The sequence below is a fragment of the Hibiscus syriacus genome, unplaced genomic scaffold (genome assembly GCF_006381635.1).
Source record: "Hibiscus syriacus cultivar Baekdansim isolate YM2019G1 unplaced genomic scaffold, ASM638163v2 tig00006570_pilon, whole genome shotgun sequence".
Taxonomy (NCBI): domain Eukaryota; kingdom Viridiplantae; phylum Streptophyta; class Magnoliopsida; order Malvales; family Malvaceae; genus Hibiscus; species Hibiscus syriacus.
Genome location: NW_024062102.1, coordinates 438,869 through 456,565, shown reverse-complemented (window position 1 = coordinate 456,565; position 17,697 = coordinate 438,869). Strand labels below are relative to the sequence as shown.

Sequence of the window (17,697 nt, the reverse complement as noted above, 5' to 3'; positions counted from 1 at the left end):
AAGGGATACCCGAATACACATCTCTTTGTCAAATATATATTAGAAAAATAATAAAATAATTGAATGATATTGATGCTGCTTATAATAAGTCATGTAGTCATGTGCCTTGATGAATAGACTTATTAATAATAAGTTGGTTGCAGTTGCGTCAATTTAATTATACATATTAGTTTTCCAACAATTCTTTTTATGAACAGTATTAACTCTTCATAAAAAGGTCTTAAGCTTTTGATTCATTTCCTCTCCACTATAAATAGTTAGTTGAGGCACAAATCTTAAACAAAATTTTAAAACTTTTAAATAGGAAAACACTTAAAAAATTTCTTCCAGATTCATTCTTTTCGGTGATAGAGAAAAGTAAGATCTTGTTTAGGGATAGGCATGAGACCCGAACCCGATCAGGTCGGATTTTTTTTAAAAAAAATCGGGTTCGGGTCGGGCCAAGTCGGGTTTTTTTACTGTTATGTTCGGGTCGGGTTCAGGTTTAGGGTGAATAATACCCGAACCGAAAAATATATATAATTTTACCTTATATATATATTTAGGAATAATTACAATAATATCCATCTATATATTATTATTTTTTCAATTAAGTCACTGTTTTTATTGAATAAAAATATTTTTTTATTATTTCGGGTTGGGTTTTAAGTTATATATCGGGTCGGGTGAAAACTTGTTTTGGTCGGGTCGGGTCTCAGGTGGAGGACTCCTTGTTCTCGGGTCGGGTCGGGTGGACCAAAAACCCGACCCATGCCCATCCCTAATTGTGTTTAATTGATCACTATTATTGTGATCGTTTGTTGTTGTATCCTTCGAGTCAGACATTACTAAATCACCAAGGAGAAGACAAATATGTCTTAAGGAAACTGTTTATACACGCCTTATCAAAATTATTCTTCTATTTTTTCGACTATGATCATCTAATTTTATGTCTACATACGAGTAAACAAAGCATATTTCTCTATTTTTAATTTCATATTTATTTTACTTCATTCAATTTAATAATAATATATGTTTATTATTTTTATCTCGGTTTAATGTTTTGTCTAACAATCTTAAAACTCATTTAATATTTTCGAGATGAACGAATTCGATATTTTCCATAATATTAATATGTAGAGTTATTGAAGAATTAGTCTACCGCTTCCTTCAAAAATTAACGGCCATGTTAAGGTACACATGCTACATGCGTTCTAATTATGTTAATGTTGCAGAAGAGAATTCTGTTACTAAAAATGTATTGTTTCTTTCTTTTTAAATGCCTAATGTAGAAACAATAAAAGTGGTATATATTTATGTGCTCACTTGTCGTCTATATATTTCAATTTTTAAGTATATTTTAATGGATTTCCTTTGCAGAAAATAACAACTGTGTGTATTTCATATAAACCTTTAATTGTCCTCATGTAATTTACAAATCCAAGGGCCTAATTGAATTAATCAACAATGTAATATACTTGTTCGCAAATCCAAACAGAAGCATGTACTTAAAAGATAAAATTCCAAAATTTTATAACGAGAGTATTGATACCAAACTTTCAGTTTGGATATTAAAGAATGAACATCAGTACTCAAGTTCAATATCAATATCAAATACTAGAATTCTATTTTTTAATAATTAATATCAGTATTGCAAGGACAATATCTCTATAAAACAGTCAAATTTATTTTTATTGAATCTGGTGAAATTGTAAAACAATTGGTCTTTGTTTTGTTAAGGTAGTCTTATTTCGAGCATGCTCCTTTAATTGAGAAGTTACAACCTTAATAATAGCTAAATAATCACCTGACTTGTAACTCTTCATTAAATGATATCCATCGAATTACTGGAAGTTTCGGATGACGATGATAAACATTACTTATTCTTGAGTAGGTAACCATCAATTATTAGATTATTCTATCATAAGTTGCCCGGCCAACCATATATTTATTATTGTCTTCTGTTAGATTAGCCTCGTCAACTTTATTTCATTGACCAAGCTTTTACACTAAAAATGGTTACTATTTGGTTAGTACAGTGAATTCATAATTTTATCTCCATACTTGATTTGAATTTCTTTTTTTACGTCGTTCTTTCGAGTGTGCTTATGAAATTAAAAAATTGTCGTTGTAAAATGAATATCTCTTCTATGAAAAGTGAATTTTCGTCGTCGATATTTGAAGCTGTGTACTTTGAAATTCTTGAACAAAGCAAAGTTGGTTGACATGTAAATAGAATCAAAGCAGAAAGGAAATTGGGTAAATTAATGACCTTGACTTGACTGACCAATCTGTCATCTTCCCTTTGTTGTTGATTGTTCAACCAGACAACCTTTTCTGAGAAAAGCGTAGCCGGCAGATCCTACCTTATTATTATATGACTTGCATAGACCGTTTCAAATCCATAGACCCAGTTTTCTGGGCTTTTTCTAAGCAATCCCTTCGCATATGGTTGGACTCTTTCTTACGTCCTCATTATCAATATAACATGTATATATATATAAACCAATGACTGGTCTTCTCCAAGCCTTGATAAGAAGAAGAAGAAGAAAAGATGAGTCTTATTAGTGAAAGTTGTGAAATCAAGCACACCATTAGAGGGAGATCTTTGATGCAGGGTCCAAGGCCTTCTCCGTTAAAGGTTAACGATTCTTCATCGGTAATCAAGAAATCATCGCATAATAATATTATTCGAAATCGAATCGACAGCAGAAGCGAGGTAATTAACCCCGTGGTAATCTATCTGAGGTCGCCAAAGATTATCCATGCTAGACCCGAGGAGTTCATGAGCCTGGTGCAACGACTCACGGGGAAGGACTCGTTATCGAGCGACGAGTCGTATAATCGAACGCCATCACCTTCTTCTTGGAACTTGGTAAGGGAAGATGATCATGACGAATCCATGGCGGTGGCCTCACTGGCCGGCAAGGTGACTGAGAGATCGTCATCGAGTAGTCTGTTCGATGCACAAATGTCGAAGCTGGCATTTAATGGGGTGGAACATGGAGATCAAATTCTTGAACTGTCTCCAACTTGGCTGCGTTTCTTAGCTTGTGTGTAGATCATAAGTTTACGTTTCTTAATTATTAGCTGAGAATGTTACTGATGATAGTAATAGTAAAATATGTCTAAAAAGTATAGGTTTTGATGGTAAAAATGTTGTGATGGAGCTTTGGAGAAAAATAGCTGAAATGGAAGAGTGAAAAAAATTAATTTCTAAGTAGGGTGAATTTTATAATGAGTTCGAAGTCAGTCAGAGTATATGACGTTTTTTGGAAGATGATTGGAGTACCCGACGTCTTCAACTCTTCATCTTCGACAGCATCTGACGTCCACATCTCGAACATCTTCAAGAGGTCAACTATGGTACTCCGACCAAGTATAACTGCATCAAAGAAAGATACCAGTCATGATACTCCAATGATGAAAAGCTTGAAGACGATGCATTCATCTTATTTGAACAAAATAAAAAATTAACTACTCCAAACGAAAACAATTTTTTTTTCAATGCCCCATCCAAGCAAATTTGCCAGATTTTGATGGCTAAACATTAATTTATATGTTCGATTAGAATTTTGATATAATTTCTCAAAAGGTTAAATCATGGCTAAATTTTGAGTTGTTCGAGTCAAGTTGAAATTTAAAATTTAAGTAACTCGAAAATAAAAAATTTGGATGAGTATTTTGAAATATTTATGAGTTGGTCTCCGATTTCTTATTCCTTCAATTCCTCATTCATTTTAAGTCAATTTTTTTAACAAAATTTGAACAAAGTGCTTCTAAATCATTATAGAATACATATTACCTTCAATTCCACTTTTTGACAACAAATTTTCTTCTTTTTTAATTTAGTCTTCAATTTTACATGATTTTCGTATTTCTTCAATTCATCATTCATCTTAAGCATGTTTTTGACCAAATGTTCACCTACCACTATAGAAAACCCATATAACTTCAATTTTTATTTTTTCACTAAAAGTATACTTTTTTTTAATTTAGTCATTTAATTGATATTTTACTCAATTTAGTCTCCTGACAACAATTGTTTACAAATTATTTTTTTCACATTAATAGTTTGACTCCTTTATACTCTCCTCAATCTTTTGTGTACATTCTTTGAAATATAATAATGTAAATATATTTTATAAGTTTAGATTGTATGTGATATATAAAATAACATTATAATGTGAAAAAATAATAAGATATATATATATATATATTATATGGTTACAGAGACTAAAAAAATTGGAATAAATCTGTATTATAATATTATAAGTAATTATAATTAAATTTGTATAGAAATTTGAATAATTCGATTTGACTCAAAAAATTTCAAGTTAAATTCAAGTTATAAAATATAACTCGTAAACTTAAATAATTCAAAATTTTTTAACTCGATTTGACTCGACTCGATTGAATGTTCAATCTTAAATAATAACAAACAATATTACCCATATTTTTGGAAGAGCACAAATCATAGGGAATTTGATAACGCCGTAAGTTGCAGGAGGGAAAACCCAATTGTTTAAAAAACAAATAAACCTCCAAAAACACATTTAAGCTTTTCCACTTTGCCGCACTCTCTCTCTCTCTCTCTCTCTCCCTTCTCCTTTCTTTCCATGATTTGCCCTTATGCTTTCATCAGCTTTGGGGCAAATTAATTTTTTTTACAAAACCCTAGATTACTATCCGATTGGGGATTACCAGGATTCTCTTGGTTCCATTATTGAGTCATTTCTTCCCCGTGGTAAGACACTGATTTGAATTGCAATTTTTATATGAAATCTATCATTATTTTGTCACCAATACAAACATGCGAGTTTTCTATTCCATTTTTCCAAAATTACAAAGAAAACGTCATAATTGCTGGTATTGCTATTGCTGTTTCAGGTAAAGGAGTCGCGATTACTGCTTGAGTGGAGTCTCGAATATGGCAAAGGTAGCTACACTTGGTGCTTTAGCTTCTGCACCGCAACAAATTGGCGGTGATGCTCTCAAAATTGGTACAGCAGTTAAAAGGAAGACCCCTTCGGAACTTAGAGTATTGTTTTTCCCCCTCTTAACTTTTACTAGCATTGTTGGGATTGGGTATTTCTCTTTTTATGATCTTTTATTTTTATATAGTTGTGTTCATTGTAATTGTTTAGGGGATCAGGATGTTTTCATAATGCATAAGGGTACCTTTTAAAGAGATAAATGTATTATTGTCTCTAGTTTTTTTTTCTAGTCAATGTTTTTTTCGATTATTATTATTCTTATTTTAATTTGTCTGGAGAGCCATTCACTGCTTTGAGTTTTTCCTTAGTCCACTAAGTCATAGCTCTGAACGTGATAGTTACTCTTTTCACCTTGTGCGCCTTGCAGTCACGTTTTCTGAATTTTCAACCATACTTTTTTTTACATTATTTGGTTTAATACTTGGAGTATTGATGCTAAATAGACAATAGTTTAGTTAACTTTACGAGGAATTGTATTTTAATCTTATGCTTCATAATGTGTTTATATGACAGGGGGAGCAGTTAAAGATGGCAAATGTTGCGGAGCTTGTTCATAAATCTTTGGCCCCAAGGTAGTGCTGTTATTCCTCTTTCTCTTTGGCAAGTGTTATGCCTCTTTAGTTCCGGTTCCTTTTACTTATTATTATGGAGTTGCAAGCATCTTAAAAATTTGCTTTTCTCTGTTGGTTGTGGCAGTGATATGGAGAATGGAGTCAAAAAATCAGATCCACAAAGGAATCCAAAATATATTGGCATCCGTATGAATGAAGTATACCCTTCCAAGAAATCAAGGTTCAAACTGCCTTCAGGAAAAGAAAATTCGAAGGTTACATTTCCAGAAAATGCATTTAATAGAAATATCTTAATGCAGATTAAGTTTTTATTAGTAATAAGGTGATAACTAGTTCATTGATTTGTTCAATCATGTTACTGTTTAGCAGGACAATAGTTCAGTTGAGCAACCTAGCTGCCTAAAGAATATCTCTGCATTTTCAAGTTTGGCTGCCAAGAAAAGGCAACAACTTTCACGGTATGTCTGTCAGTCCTAGTACTCCATATCTGTCACATAATAATTGGATTTATTGTTTGATTTTAGTGGTTATATGTTGTTGCTTTACAGTCCAGAGGGTTTTGTTGCTTCTGTTGACGTTCCAAAAAATGATGTGACCAATGCCCATCGAACACTTGAAAAATGCAATCAGGGTACATTTCTCAGTGTTACTGAGCTTTCATCAGGGGGCCAAAAGTTATCAGGCTTGGCAACTGTTGACATGGTATATGCTTTTAGCAGCTTCAAGCTTCAATTACTTGGATTATTTTTTCCCCATAATAAACCACCAGTTATTTTGTAGGATAAAGCATTGAAAGGACTAGTTGCTTGTGAAGCAATCCCGAATTTACCTTCTGAATCTTCTGAAAGATTTGATGATCTTTCAAGGGGGAACTTCTGTTCTGATTACCATGTGACAGGGAAGAAAATTCCTCTGGATTTTACTCTGAAAACTTATGTGCGATTGGTGTCCTCCTCCTCAGTGAATTGGTGAATAAATATGTTGTTTTTCTTCATATACTTTTGTTATATTTCTTTTACTTGGAGATATGGCCTCTGTGTTCATTTTTTAGTGCTGTTTATTTTGTGTATATATGTGCGTGTGTATGTATAACAAGCGTATCATTGTTTTGTGTTTCCAGGTTACATAGGTCAATGATGTCTGGTACATATAATGGTATGCCTCAATTTACATCACATTCTGGTTCTTCTGAAGACCAAAATGTTAGCAGTGCTTCTCAGACCAGCCTAGCTTCCCAAGTGTTGAATTCAAATGCATTACATTCTTGGATTTATCCTCAATCTACCCTACCACCATCTCTAATTTCAGTACTGATCTCAGCAGCAGCAGATGGAGGTTTCTTTAATGAAACATTTGTGTTGAATTCTCTTTCAGTCCGTCTTGTTTGTATACCAACACACACACACATGTCTAGAGTATTGCTTCTCCATTTCTCCCCTTATCTGAAGTTATTTAACTGATTCTGTCACTTGTTCTCCAGTTGAAATGGATTTCTTAAGAAAGCGGGTCGGGGCATGGGAGGAATCATTTCGGAGTCTTTACTATATGTTTCGGGAAAATGTTTGTAGCATCTTTTATGGTAAATGTTTTCATGCTTATGCTTTTTTCCTCATGTATCAACACTTTTCAAACCATGCTCCAATATTCTTGCACTGTTGATTGAACCAAGTTATGAGGATGATGTTTTCTCGTCATTAGAACATCAAGGTATTTTATTTATTGCACACACATACCTGTGACTGCAGGCCTTGAAATGCTTGCATTTTCTTGTTTAATTGTATTTTGCTTGCGTCTCAATGTTGTTAAATACCTTGCGCATCTTATGTGTATACTTAATCAGGATAATATTTTTAATGGGGCCCTGAGTTCTTTGAAGAACACATACATGCCCTCTCCGTCCGCCACACCTAAATCCTACTTTGTTTCCTCCATAATTTCAAATTATCTTTTCTTCTTTTCATGACCGTAAATTCTTCTTTAAGTTTTATGTTGGATAATTCTCACTTGCATTAATTTGTTTGGAAATATAAGCTATATCTTGGTAATGATTTTGTTTGAAACTTTCTAGTGTGCACTTCACATTTTGTGGTGATGTTCACTGCTACTGATGGCTCGGGAAGAAGTAGAAGGTCATACCATGCTTATATCTCTCAGTCAACCAGAGGTTTGAGGTCATTACTAAAGGAGCAAGTAAGATGCTGCTCTTTACTAGTTAAATTATTGGGTAGTGATGGTAATCATGATTACTATAAACTCTGGAAAACCATATTTAATGAAAATAGTAATGCACATGGCCTTCTAGAGATGTTTCTGTAATGGTATCCTGATCATTTGATATATTAACGGCAATGGTGCAAAGTTGTAAGCTTCGCATATATCTTGTTGGCATTTTGTATATAGAAGTGATTATGCTAGTATATAAATGCTTTAGCCTAAATTCTCTTTTTATTTCATTTTCAGATCTATTCAACTAAAATTTATTTAATGATACTCTGATCCATTTCACTATAATCTAATAAGCGGTGGTACTGACTATTGACTACTGAGGCGGAGAATGAGAACCATAAGAAGTCTTTTTTGAGACATCTAGCTACAGTTTTATAGATAAGGGACTTGGTCATGGTGTTCCTGGTGATATTGTAGCAATAAAATACTGGACTGATAGTAATAGTTAAAGCAATATTAACCCAGTACGTGTTTTAATATTTCTAAAGTCTGAAAATTGACACAAGCTTGCCAACTCAACTTCTGACTGCAGAAGAGGGTATATGAGTAAAGGGATATTCTCCCTGTAATTTATTGTCCTTTTTTCTGGAAGCTATAGAGGTCGTATAAATCATTTGTAGTTTTAATTGGAAATTATATTTAATTCCTATGCTGGCCATTTATAAGTTGATTAGTTTTCTTGCTTTATTAAATGTGAGATGCTGATGTTTTCCCTCTGCTGGTTTTCAATAACATTTCATAGGATGTTTCTTTTTCTATGCCACTTTGTCATTCTCAAGTAGAACATGTGACTACTGAGGATCTCTTAGAGCTTTCTGAAATCGAGAAGTACAACTTAGGTCAGGTATGTACATCTTGAACTGATAGTCTGTAATTTGGCTTTTGATTGAATTAATGTCTAGGTATTTGACCATGGAATGCCTTTTGATGCAATATTTGAGACATAAAAAATCAGACAGCCAGTATGATACTTGGTTGAGTTGCTGCACTTACTTTTGTTCTGGAACTGTTAGCTTCTTGGTATAAACTAGTTATCTGTTTCTTTTAAAAGATTAAAGTGTTTTGATCTAAATGTGCTATATTCTTGTTTATCCTTCCATTTTCATCTTTCTTTCCCTTTTGACTCCTGCATGCACTAAGTTGGTTACGTCAATTTCAAGTTTAAATCTGTATTTTTTGACTTGTGACGTAACTTTTTTTTTTTAAAAAAAATTACGTCCACTTGAACTGAAAACTTGTATAAACTCATCATTCATCTCCTATGTGATTTTGTGTTTCTAAAGAGGATGCTAACTGGAAGAAAACTTTGGTGTATTACACCCTTTTGCTCAATTATTTAGGATATTTGTTCACTTTTCTTATGCTCAATATTTATCCCCTATCTGTTGAATTTGCTGCAGACTCGACGCATGAATTCCTTCTCTGATATTGATAATACTCCCCAGTCTTTACTGGTTTTCAGTGGAAATCAGAATGTGCATGGTTTGTATGAGATTTTGTTAAATTATAGGTGAGTTCCTTCTGTCAATTAAAAAAAATAGAGAATTGTTTGGTAAACTGATATATGGTTTCAAGATTTTTCATGTTGAAAGGGATTGTACTTCCCTTTTATCTGCATTGACTTGCCAGTTGCCAATATCTGACTATTTGCCGTCTGTTTGTCTTTAGATCTTTCTTGACCTTTTTGAATGCTGTGGATGTTCCTGTATTATATTCTCCTATGCCGTTTCAGCATGCTACTCTTTCTGCCCCTGAGGTCAGTGACATTGCCAGAAATGATATTTTTGTTTCTTTTTAGCTTTTGTTGGTAGTAAATTTTAATTGTTTATTCAATCACATAATCTGGCCACTCCCTTTAATGCTGCCAAATAGTAGCTGTTTGACGTATATATGTAATATTTTTCTGGTCATAGAAAATAAGTTAATATAGAAAACTTGATCATAGTTTCTTGCCACTTGTTGCATAACATGGTTTATATGTTTCTATGTCAATTTTGATGTTAAGGTTAAATGCATGGAGATTAAAATGGCTGATCATGGTGCTTCTGTTCCCCAAGGATCCATCTTGAAAGATGGTCATTCCATTCCAATTTCATCTAGTGGCCTTTGTTATAGCGTTGAAATCAAGGATTCATATATTCCCCCTTGGATTCTCAGCAACATATGTGCTCAAATGGCTTCTAAAGGGCAAAGCTTTGAGGCAAGGTATTGTTACTACACTTTCTTTTCCTTGGATCAAATTATTGCATTCTATCAATAGAAAATACAAAGAAAATACATAAATTATATAAGAATTTATTCAAGGGGGCGACCACCCTCCTCCCCAGTCCCGCTCCTCGGTCCATCCCTGGATATTGATATGTATCTGATATTGATAGGTTCAATTTTCTTCTGAAATATTCAAATATTTAGATGATGCCCCTATATCCGTGTCTGAATATATATCTGAAAAAAGTAAAGAACATAAATGAAAAAAAAGAAAAGACAAAGCTATTGCATTAGTCAGTGAAAATTTTGCCTGATATTGTATGGGGTTATTTTCAGCTTTACAACGGAGCATACGTCAGTTGGGTTAAATATTGCACTTGAGACAGTTTGTGAGATAGCTGGCAGTAGTGAAGCCACGTCTGATGAAAATACACAACAAATAATAGGGTATTCCTTTGGTGTTCCCGAAGCTATTGTTTCCTCTCATTTGAATTCTGGTTTACTAAAGGGGTTGAAATACTGTAATGCTTCATATATTGTGTCTCTCACCCCTGTATGACATTAAAATGCTCTCATTATCTCTTGGGGGGTATATTTGACAGCGTAATTTGTTAATGCCTTTTGTCAAATTTTTAAGCTTGAATCCTTATTTTTTAACTTGAAGGTGCTGGTTTCTGGCAATGAATTTTTGTTTTATATTAGTTGTTTGGGGGGTATTTTTGCCCTTTTAAAAGCTTATTGCGCTACAGCTGACATTTTGGTAATTGCAAGAGGGATTTTAAGGGGTTTGATGTGTTTTTGTGTAATAAATGTTATTTGGTTTTTAATTGATAACTGGTTTGGCTAATTAAAGGTTATGAATTAAATCTGTGAAACTAAGTGAAAATAATGAGTTCATAGAATTAATGGAAATGCTCAGAAATATGATAATTTAACTGTTCTTTTATGTGTTAAAGTTTTATATTGTTGCCATTTACTATATAGATGCAATGGTAGGCATGGTTACATTTATATAATTGATATAAAGAGAAGTATTTGTTCAGTGTCCTATAAAAATTATTGTTGAAACCATTTCAGTGATAATTTGAATATTTTTAAATTTGATTTGCGTATAACATTCTGATTAAAATTGGATTTAGGAGTATGTTACGTGTGGGAAAAATTAAAATACCTTGACTGTATCTAAAATTGGTACCCTAAAAAAGTTAGGTTATCTCAAAAAAGAAAGTATGAGGTAAGGCCAGTAAAAATATGAATAAATAGTAAAAATAATAAACATAGTTAAAATATTGAATTGAAAAAGAATTATACATTCAATACTTGTAGTCTTATTAAAAATCCTAGATTAGGATTGAATTGAAGTCAATTAAGAAACTAAAGCTAAATTATTAATCAATTTCAAATTAAGGGTCTGATTCAAGTCAATTAGGATATTATAGTAAATCTTATTAACCAAATTATAGTCAATTAAGAAACTAAACTTATTATGTTTTTTATTATTTCTTAATGAACTAGAGACCTAATTAAAAGAAGCTAAGCTTACTAGGTTTGATTATTAGCTAATTTAATGAACCAAGGACCCAATTAATAAACCATAGTTATAACAGGAATTGTTTGAGTGAAATCCAAAATCTGTAATTAATTATGCAAAATAGGACTAAATTAAATTAAACAAAACCTAAAAGGACTAAAATAGAAATTACATTATGTTAAGAAGGGACTAAATTGAATAAACATTGAAAGGTGGAAGGGCCAAAATTAGAATAAACCCATAAACTTCAAAATACAGATCCTAGGGGAGCTTCGGGTTGGGTACACTCGTCGGTTATCAAAATAATGTCATTTTGGAGTCTAAACATCTCTTCCAAAATGACATTGTTTGGGGGTCTGAACATCCATTCCAAAAAGTTGTTTTGTGGTCTGAATATCTCTTCCAAATCGTAATCGAACGATAAATATATTTTCCCTTTTTTCTTTTTCTTTTTTTTTTTGGGGGGGGGGTTCTGGTCTTAATCGGAACTTTTTCTTGTTTTTTAATTGGTTTTTGGCTCCTTTTCATTTTCAGAGGGTTTTCCTTTTTATATGTGTTTTTAAGGCTCGAAGGTGTAGTTATAATATATATTATATAATATATATAGTATAGTATGCATAGTATAGTATAGTATATCTTTATATTATATAATATTTATATTATAATACTATATTATATTACATATATATATATATATTTATATTATATAATATATAACATGTTATATTACATATATATATATATATTATATAGTACAATCATATAATATATATATTTATTATACTTATATTGTATATTTATATAATATTGTAGTATATATAGTATATTTTACATAATATATATTATAATATTATAGTATATATAATATGTTATATTACGTTATATATTTATGTTATATAATATATTTATATAATATATAGTATTATTTATTTATTATATATTTGTATTACATAGCATATATTATATTATATATATTATATGTTCTATTATACTATATTATTAACGTTATTATTATTTTTGGGTTGTTTAGGTCCTAAAACTCAAAGTCCAAGTCCGGGTCCAACAACGAAGCCCAATCAAGCATGCAAACCTGACCCAGTAAGCAAACTCGGAATGAGCCTAATAGGAAGAAGTCCAAGTCGCCTGACCCAGCAAACTAGGGTTTCACAAACAAATCCAGCGCCACAAGCACATCAGTCGTTGAATCAGATCAAATGATCCAACATCCCACAAACATTAAGAGACCCCAAAGGTCACCAACCGACTAATAACGGTGCCTTAGGACCACACGACGGTGAAAGAAGCAATTATTAGTCGCTACGCGCCAAATCGAAGCATTTCAAAGTATCAAAATCGCAACAGAATTAGAGCAAACAAAAACAGGATCTCTCACGCTTTTAGGTGAGAGGGAAATATATCCCAAAGTCCGAGCAAATAAAAAAACCGGGGAAACAACCCCCCATCATATTCGGGAAGAGCCCCTGTCAAGGGGCTATATATACCTACAAGTCGAACAAGAGGGACAAGAAAACAAGCATCGAAACACCAAACAAAAATCGAGCAAAGCATCTCGCAAACCGCAAGATAAAAATCATAAAAAATCAAGATCTAGCCTCTGTTTTTGCTCCGATGAGGAAAGGCTGCCGAGAAAGTGAAAAGACGTCGTCAAACGAAGGTAAGCACCGAAACTTTAAGCGTATATCTACATCGGTTGGGGGTTTTTAGTATGATTAGGCCTAGGTTTTGTGTTCTCGGCTTTTTGGGTAGTTTCTAAGGTTCTGGCCACCTGTGGCGGTGGCCAGAGCGGCGATTTGGGCGACAGGGCTTTTTCGATGGGTGGCCAGCTTTTGGCCGGTTAGGAAAGAGTGGAGAGAGTTTTGAGATAATGGGGAATTGAGTTTTGAGAATGAATTGAAAATTAAAATGAAATAAGATTTTTGGACTATTTATAGGGGGATTAGAGTGCAATTAGAAAATAGTTAAATTTGTTGAGTTAATCGATCGATGGAATCAGCCAAGAGGGGGTAAATTGGAAATTAAAATTTTGGTGGAAGCTTTTGCAGAAAATTGAAAAGATTTGCACATCGATTTAGAGTGGTTCGTATTTATCAACCAAAGTCTACGTCCACTACCTTAGCTATCCACATTAAGGATTTTCCAACAAATTCACTAATTTGTTCTTTCTTTTGAGGCCAAAGAGATAACCTTACAACACCCTCAAGAATATACCCCAATTCTTGAGAACACTCTTTTCTCAAAGAGAAGATTACAAATTTGCAAACTTACAAGGAAAACCTCACAAGGCAAATATGTTTGCACAATTCTAGAACAAAGAAAGAACACTCAAGAATAGATACAATTGAGCACAATAAGTGTTCTTGAAAGCAAGATGAATATTGAATGAAAAATAGGCTTGAAATGCTCAAACTTGAGGTTTGATTCTTTCTCTTTAATTCTCTCTTGATTTTAGTTGCTTGTTGATGATCAATGGCTTCTAAGCTTGTTTAAATACACCTTGAATCACTTCTGAACGTTGGGGGTGATTAGTGGAGTCAATAGAGCCGTTTAAGTGTGAAAACAATTAATTAAAACAGTTGGGAGCGTCAGTGCGTCGATGCATACCCATGGTGCATCGGTGTAAAATTCAAATATTTTGACCGTTGGACCCTTAGTGCATCGGTGCACTAAGAGTGCATCGATGTATCAAGTGCATTTGATGTTTCAAAATAGCCAGAGTGCATCGATGCATGGCTGGTGCATCAATGCATCAAATGCATTCGATGTTTTCATAAAATCCTTAGTGCATCGGTGCATGGTAAGTTCATCGATGCATGAAATGCATTCTATGTTCAATTTAATTCATGGTGCATCAATGCATGAGTTGGTGCATCGGTGCATCACTCTGAAAAATTGATTTTAGGCTTGATTTTGATTCAAAATACTTTGTGAAAATTATTTTAAAAAATATAGTAAGTATAAAATACAATTTTACACATTTAGTAAGGTTTGAAATTGATCTTAAAAGACTTGGAGTAATAATTTGATATTTGATTAATTAAATCGAATATATTTAGAAAATCATTTGTAAAATCTTAAAATTCATTTAAACTAATTTGTTATATCGAAATACAAAAATGTTTTCAACAATCTCCCCCTTTTTGATATAACAAAACATTTGTGTTAATTTAAGATTTTCTAAAATTTGAAATCAATTTTGAAAAATTACTTCCCCTTACTATAACACTTCTCCCTTAAAACATAACATTTCTCCCCCTTTTTGTTAAATCAAAAAGACTTAAAATCGATTTATACAAGGTTTTGAAAAACATAGCCAATTGATATATATATATATATAGCTTAAGCTGCTAAGATCAAAAGAGAGATTAACCATTAGTTTCATAATCAATATTCAAAATAAAATGTGAAATGGTAAATTGGTCATATTTCAACTAAAAGGTAAATGATGCATATATTGAAACAAACCAAAATATATATATGAAATAAAAGTTCAAATATCCATCAAACAGTCATCCAACAATTAAAGAAAGACAATCCAAAATGTTTTAACAATTTAAATTCAAGTTCAACCCAAAAACAATCAAAGCAAAATAAGTCTATTCATCCATAGAAGGATCGGGAGGAGGAGGAGGGTAACGAGCTCTCTTCTCAAGCGTGAGTGCATCCAAACGATCATTCATATCTTGTTGTCGAGCTCCCCAAGGTAGAGAGCTGGGACTCAATGAATGTGAAGCACGAATCCATGGACGTATACCGTAAATCAAATATATCCAAAAACGAATGAAAATATGGAGGCATTTGATCTTCTTGTGGAGCTGGTTCCGGTGCAGGCTCGTCATCAGGTACGTGATCATCGATGTCTTGCATAAGTTGTTGAAATTTAGGATCATCGTCAGAAGCGAGAGCCGTAGGAGGAGAAGGAACACGAGAGGAGCTAGGAGCAGCTCGTGAGGAACTAGCTCCCGGAGTTTGTTTTCTGGGTCTAAAAACCCATTGACCGATTACCTCGTCTTGTTTCCAATCCGCTTTCTTCAAGGATGTGAGACTGATTTTGTTGAAATATGTTTCGATATAACAAATTTAAAGGCAAAATGTTTTTGGACTTAAATTGAATTTATTCAAAGTTTTCAAAAGGTTTCAAAAATAATTCAAGTTCATTAAAATCGGATTTGAGCAAGAAAAACCAGATTGCCCAGAGGGAACAGATTTCCCCCAGGGGGTATCGATTCCCCGGGTACAGATTCCCCCTAGGGGTATCGATTCCCCGGGTACAGATTCCCCCCTGCATGGTTTGGCTCCAAGAAATAACAGATTACTCGGAGGAACCGATTCTCCCCTTGAGGGTATCGATCCCTCACTGTTCATCAGCCCAACGGTCATAATATTTGAATATTATGAAGGGGTATCGATTCCCTATGAAGGGGTACCGATTCCCCCCATTCTGGGCAGCCCATTTTTGTAAAAAAATCATTCCCAAACGGCTAGATATGACTTCAAACACATTCCAAGCTATAAATACAAGCTAAGGACACTTGAAGAAGCAAGTGAACAACTATCCAATCAATCAAACACAAGAGAAGAGTTTTTCATTCTTATTTCATCTTTCTCTTGTATATATTTTGTTCTTGTGAGCTCAATCTTGTAAACACCTACCTTAGAGAGGTTTTCTTGTTTACATTTCTTATCCTTTTGTAAAGGGGAAAGGTTCTAGATAATCCCGTGTAAAAGCTAGGGAAAGGTTCTAGTTTAGCCCGTAAAAACTAGGGAGTTTGTAAGGTTACTCTTTATCCTCAAAAGAAAGAAAAAATTAGTGAATTTGTTAGAAAATCCTTGGTGAGGAGCTAAGGTAGTGGATGTAGACTTTGATTGAGAAAGTTGAACCACTATAAATCGCTATGCAATTCTCTATCTTTCAATCTCCTTACTCCCTAAACATAAAACCGTTCCGACCCCTCTTTGCAAACCGTTTTGATTGTCGATTCGAGCTTCCGAAAATCCCAACAATTGGCATCAGAGCCTAACTCGTTAAGAAGGTTTAACCACCTTGAGACGATCCTAGAAGAAGCTCTACCAATTCCCGATGCAATCGACAAAGAAATGACTTTTTCCTCCGGTGCTTATTAACTTGAAGAATATCCTATTATGGATTCACAACCGGTCAACATGCCACCCTTATTCAATGGAGAAAATTATGCACATTGGAAGAATAAGATGATGTACTTCATTCAATCATACAATCTAGGAGCTTGGTACTCAATCATGGATGGTTACTCCTCTCCACCCGGCATGTACAACGATTGGAGTAGAGAAGAGCATAAAAATTTTCAGCTTAATTCTAAGGCTATACATATTCTATTTTGTGCTTTAGGCCCAAATGAATATGGAAGATTCTCATCTTGTTCCAGTGCCAAAGAGATTTGGGATAAGCTCCAAGTCACTCATGAAGGAACGACAAAGTGAGGGAATCAAAGAAAAGTCTTCTCAACCATAGCTACGAGAACTTCAATATGAAACCCGATGAAGACATCAAAGCTATGACGGATAGATTTTCTGTGATTTTCAACGGTCTCAAGGGATATGGAGAAGTAATACCTAATGAGAAACTTGTGAGGAAGATGATCTACTCTCTTCTGAAGGAGTGGCCATCGAAGAAGACGACCATTATCGAAGCAAGAAACTTAAAGTCTCTCACTCTCGACGAGCTAATTGGTTCCCTTCTCACTCATGAGATGATGGTGAAGGAAGATGAAGAAAGGGAAGAGAATAAAAATAAGGAAAAGAAGAAGGAAGAGGTAGGCATTGCCTTCAAATCCACCATTGAAAGCTATCAAGATTCAAGTGATGAGGTGGATGAAGACGATGATGAACAAGAAGAAGAGATGGTCAAGCTCTTGAAGGAACTCAAGAGATTTATGATTTCCAAGGAAGTGAAACATGAATCAACCAAAAAGAAGAGTCCTCGATATGTTTCAATTGTCAAAGAAAGGGACATGTCAAGTATGAATGTCCTCTTCTAAAGAAAGAGGGGAAAAAGGCATTTGTTGCATCTTGGAGTGATGAAGATGATTCCAATGATGAAGATGAAGTAGTCAACCTATGCCTCATGGCCATTCAAGAAGAATTCGAGGTATCTTCTAACTCAAATGAATTTAATTAATTTACTTTT

At 33.6% G+C, this 17,697-nt stretch overlaps 2 protein-coding genes across 3 annotated transcripts; both read left to right on the top strand.

The window, feature by feature from the left end:
* The first annotated feature begins 2,533 nt into the window (after nt 1-2,533).
* On the top strand, nt 2,534-3,040 carry LOC120200753 (nuclear speckle RNA-binding protein B-like). The gene has a single exon (XM_039201512.1). It carries the CDS (start codon nt 2,534-2,536, stop codon nt 3,038-3,040), a length of 507 nt encoding a protein of 168 aa, XP_039057443.1.
* Nucleotides 3,041-4,617: 1,577 nt separating this feature from the next.
* Nucleotides 4,618-10,590, top strand: LOC120200813 (protein downstream neighbor of Son-like). Of its 2 annotated transcripts, none has more exons than XM_039201565.1 (15): nt 4,618-4,726; nt 4,870-5,020; nt 5,490-5,548; nt 5,673-5,802; nt 5,918-6,006; nt 6,097-6,250; nt 6,329-6,516; nt 6,669-6,883; nt 7,029-7,127; nt 7,617-7,738; nt 8,517-8,618; nt 9,175-9,284; nt 9,443-9,530; nt 9,780-9,979; nt 10,319-10,590. In XM_039201565.1, the coding sequence occupies exons 2-15, from the start codon at nt 4,910-4,912 to the stop codon at nt 10,539-10,541; spliced, it is 1,890 nt and encodes a 629-aa protein (XP_039057496.1). In that variant the 5' UTR covers nt 4,618-4,726; nt 4,870-4,909; the 3' UTR covers nt 10,542-10,590. The 2 variants fall into 2 exon arrangements, with proteins under 2 accessions (XP_039057496.1, XP_039057495.1); XM_039201564.1 differs by having other exon boundaries at nt 5,915-6,006.
* Nucleotides 10,591-17,697: the final 7,107 nt, after the last annotated feature.

Bases quoted from the DNA above. Each gene is read 5' to 3' on its own strand.
- LOC120200813 (XM_039201564.1), top strand. From the start codon at position 4,910: ATGGCAAAGGTAGCTACACTTGGTGCTTTAGCTTCTGCACCGCAACAA. The intron at 6,251-6,328 runs GTATATGCTTTT...GTTATTTTGTAG, and splicing joins GCTTGGCAACTGTTGACATG to GATAAAGCATTGAAAGGACT. The intron at 9,980-10,318 runs GTATTGTTACTA...GGTTATTTTCAG, and splicing joins GGGCAAAGCTTTGAGGCAAG to CTTTACAACGGAGCATACGT.
- LOC120200753 (XM_039201512.1), top strand. From the start codon at position 2,534: ATGAGTCTTATTAGTGAAAGTTGTGAAATCAAGCACACCATTAGAGGG.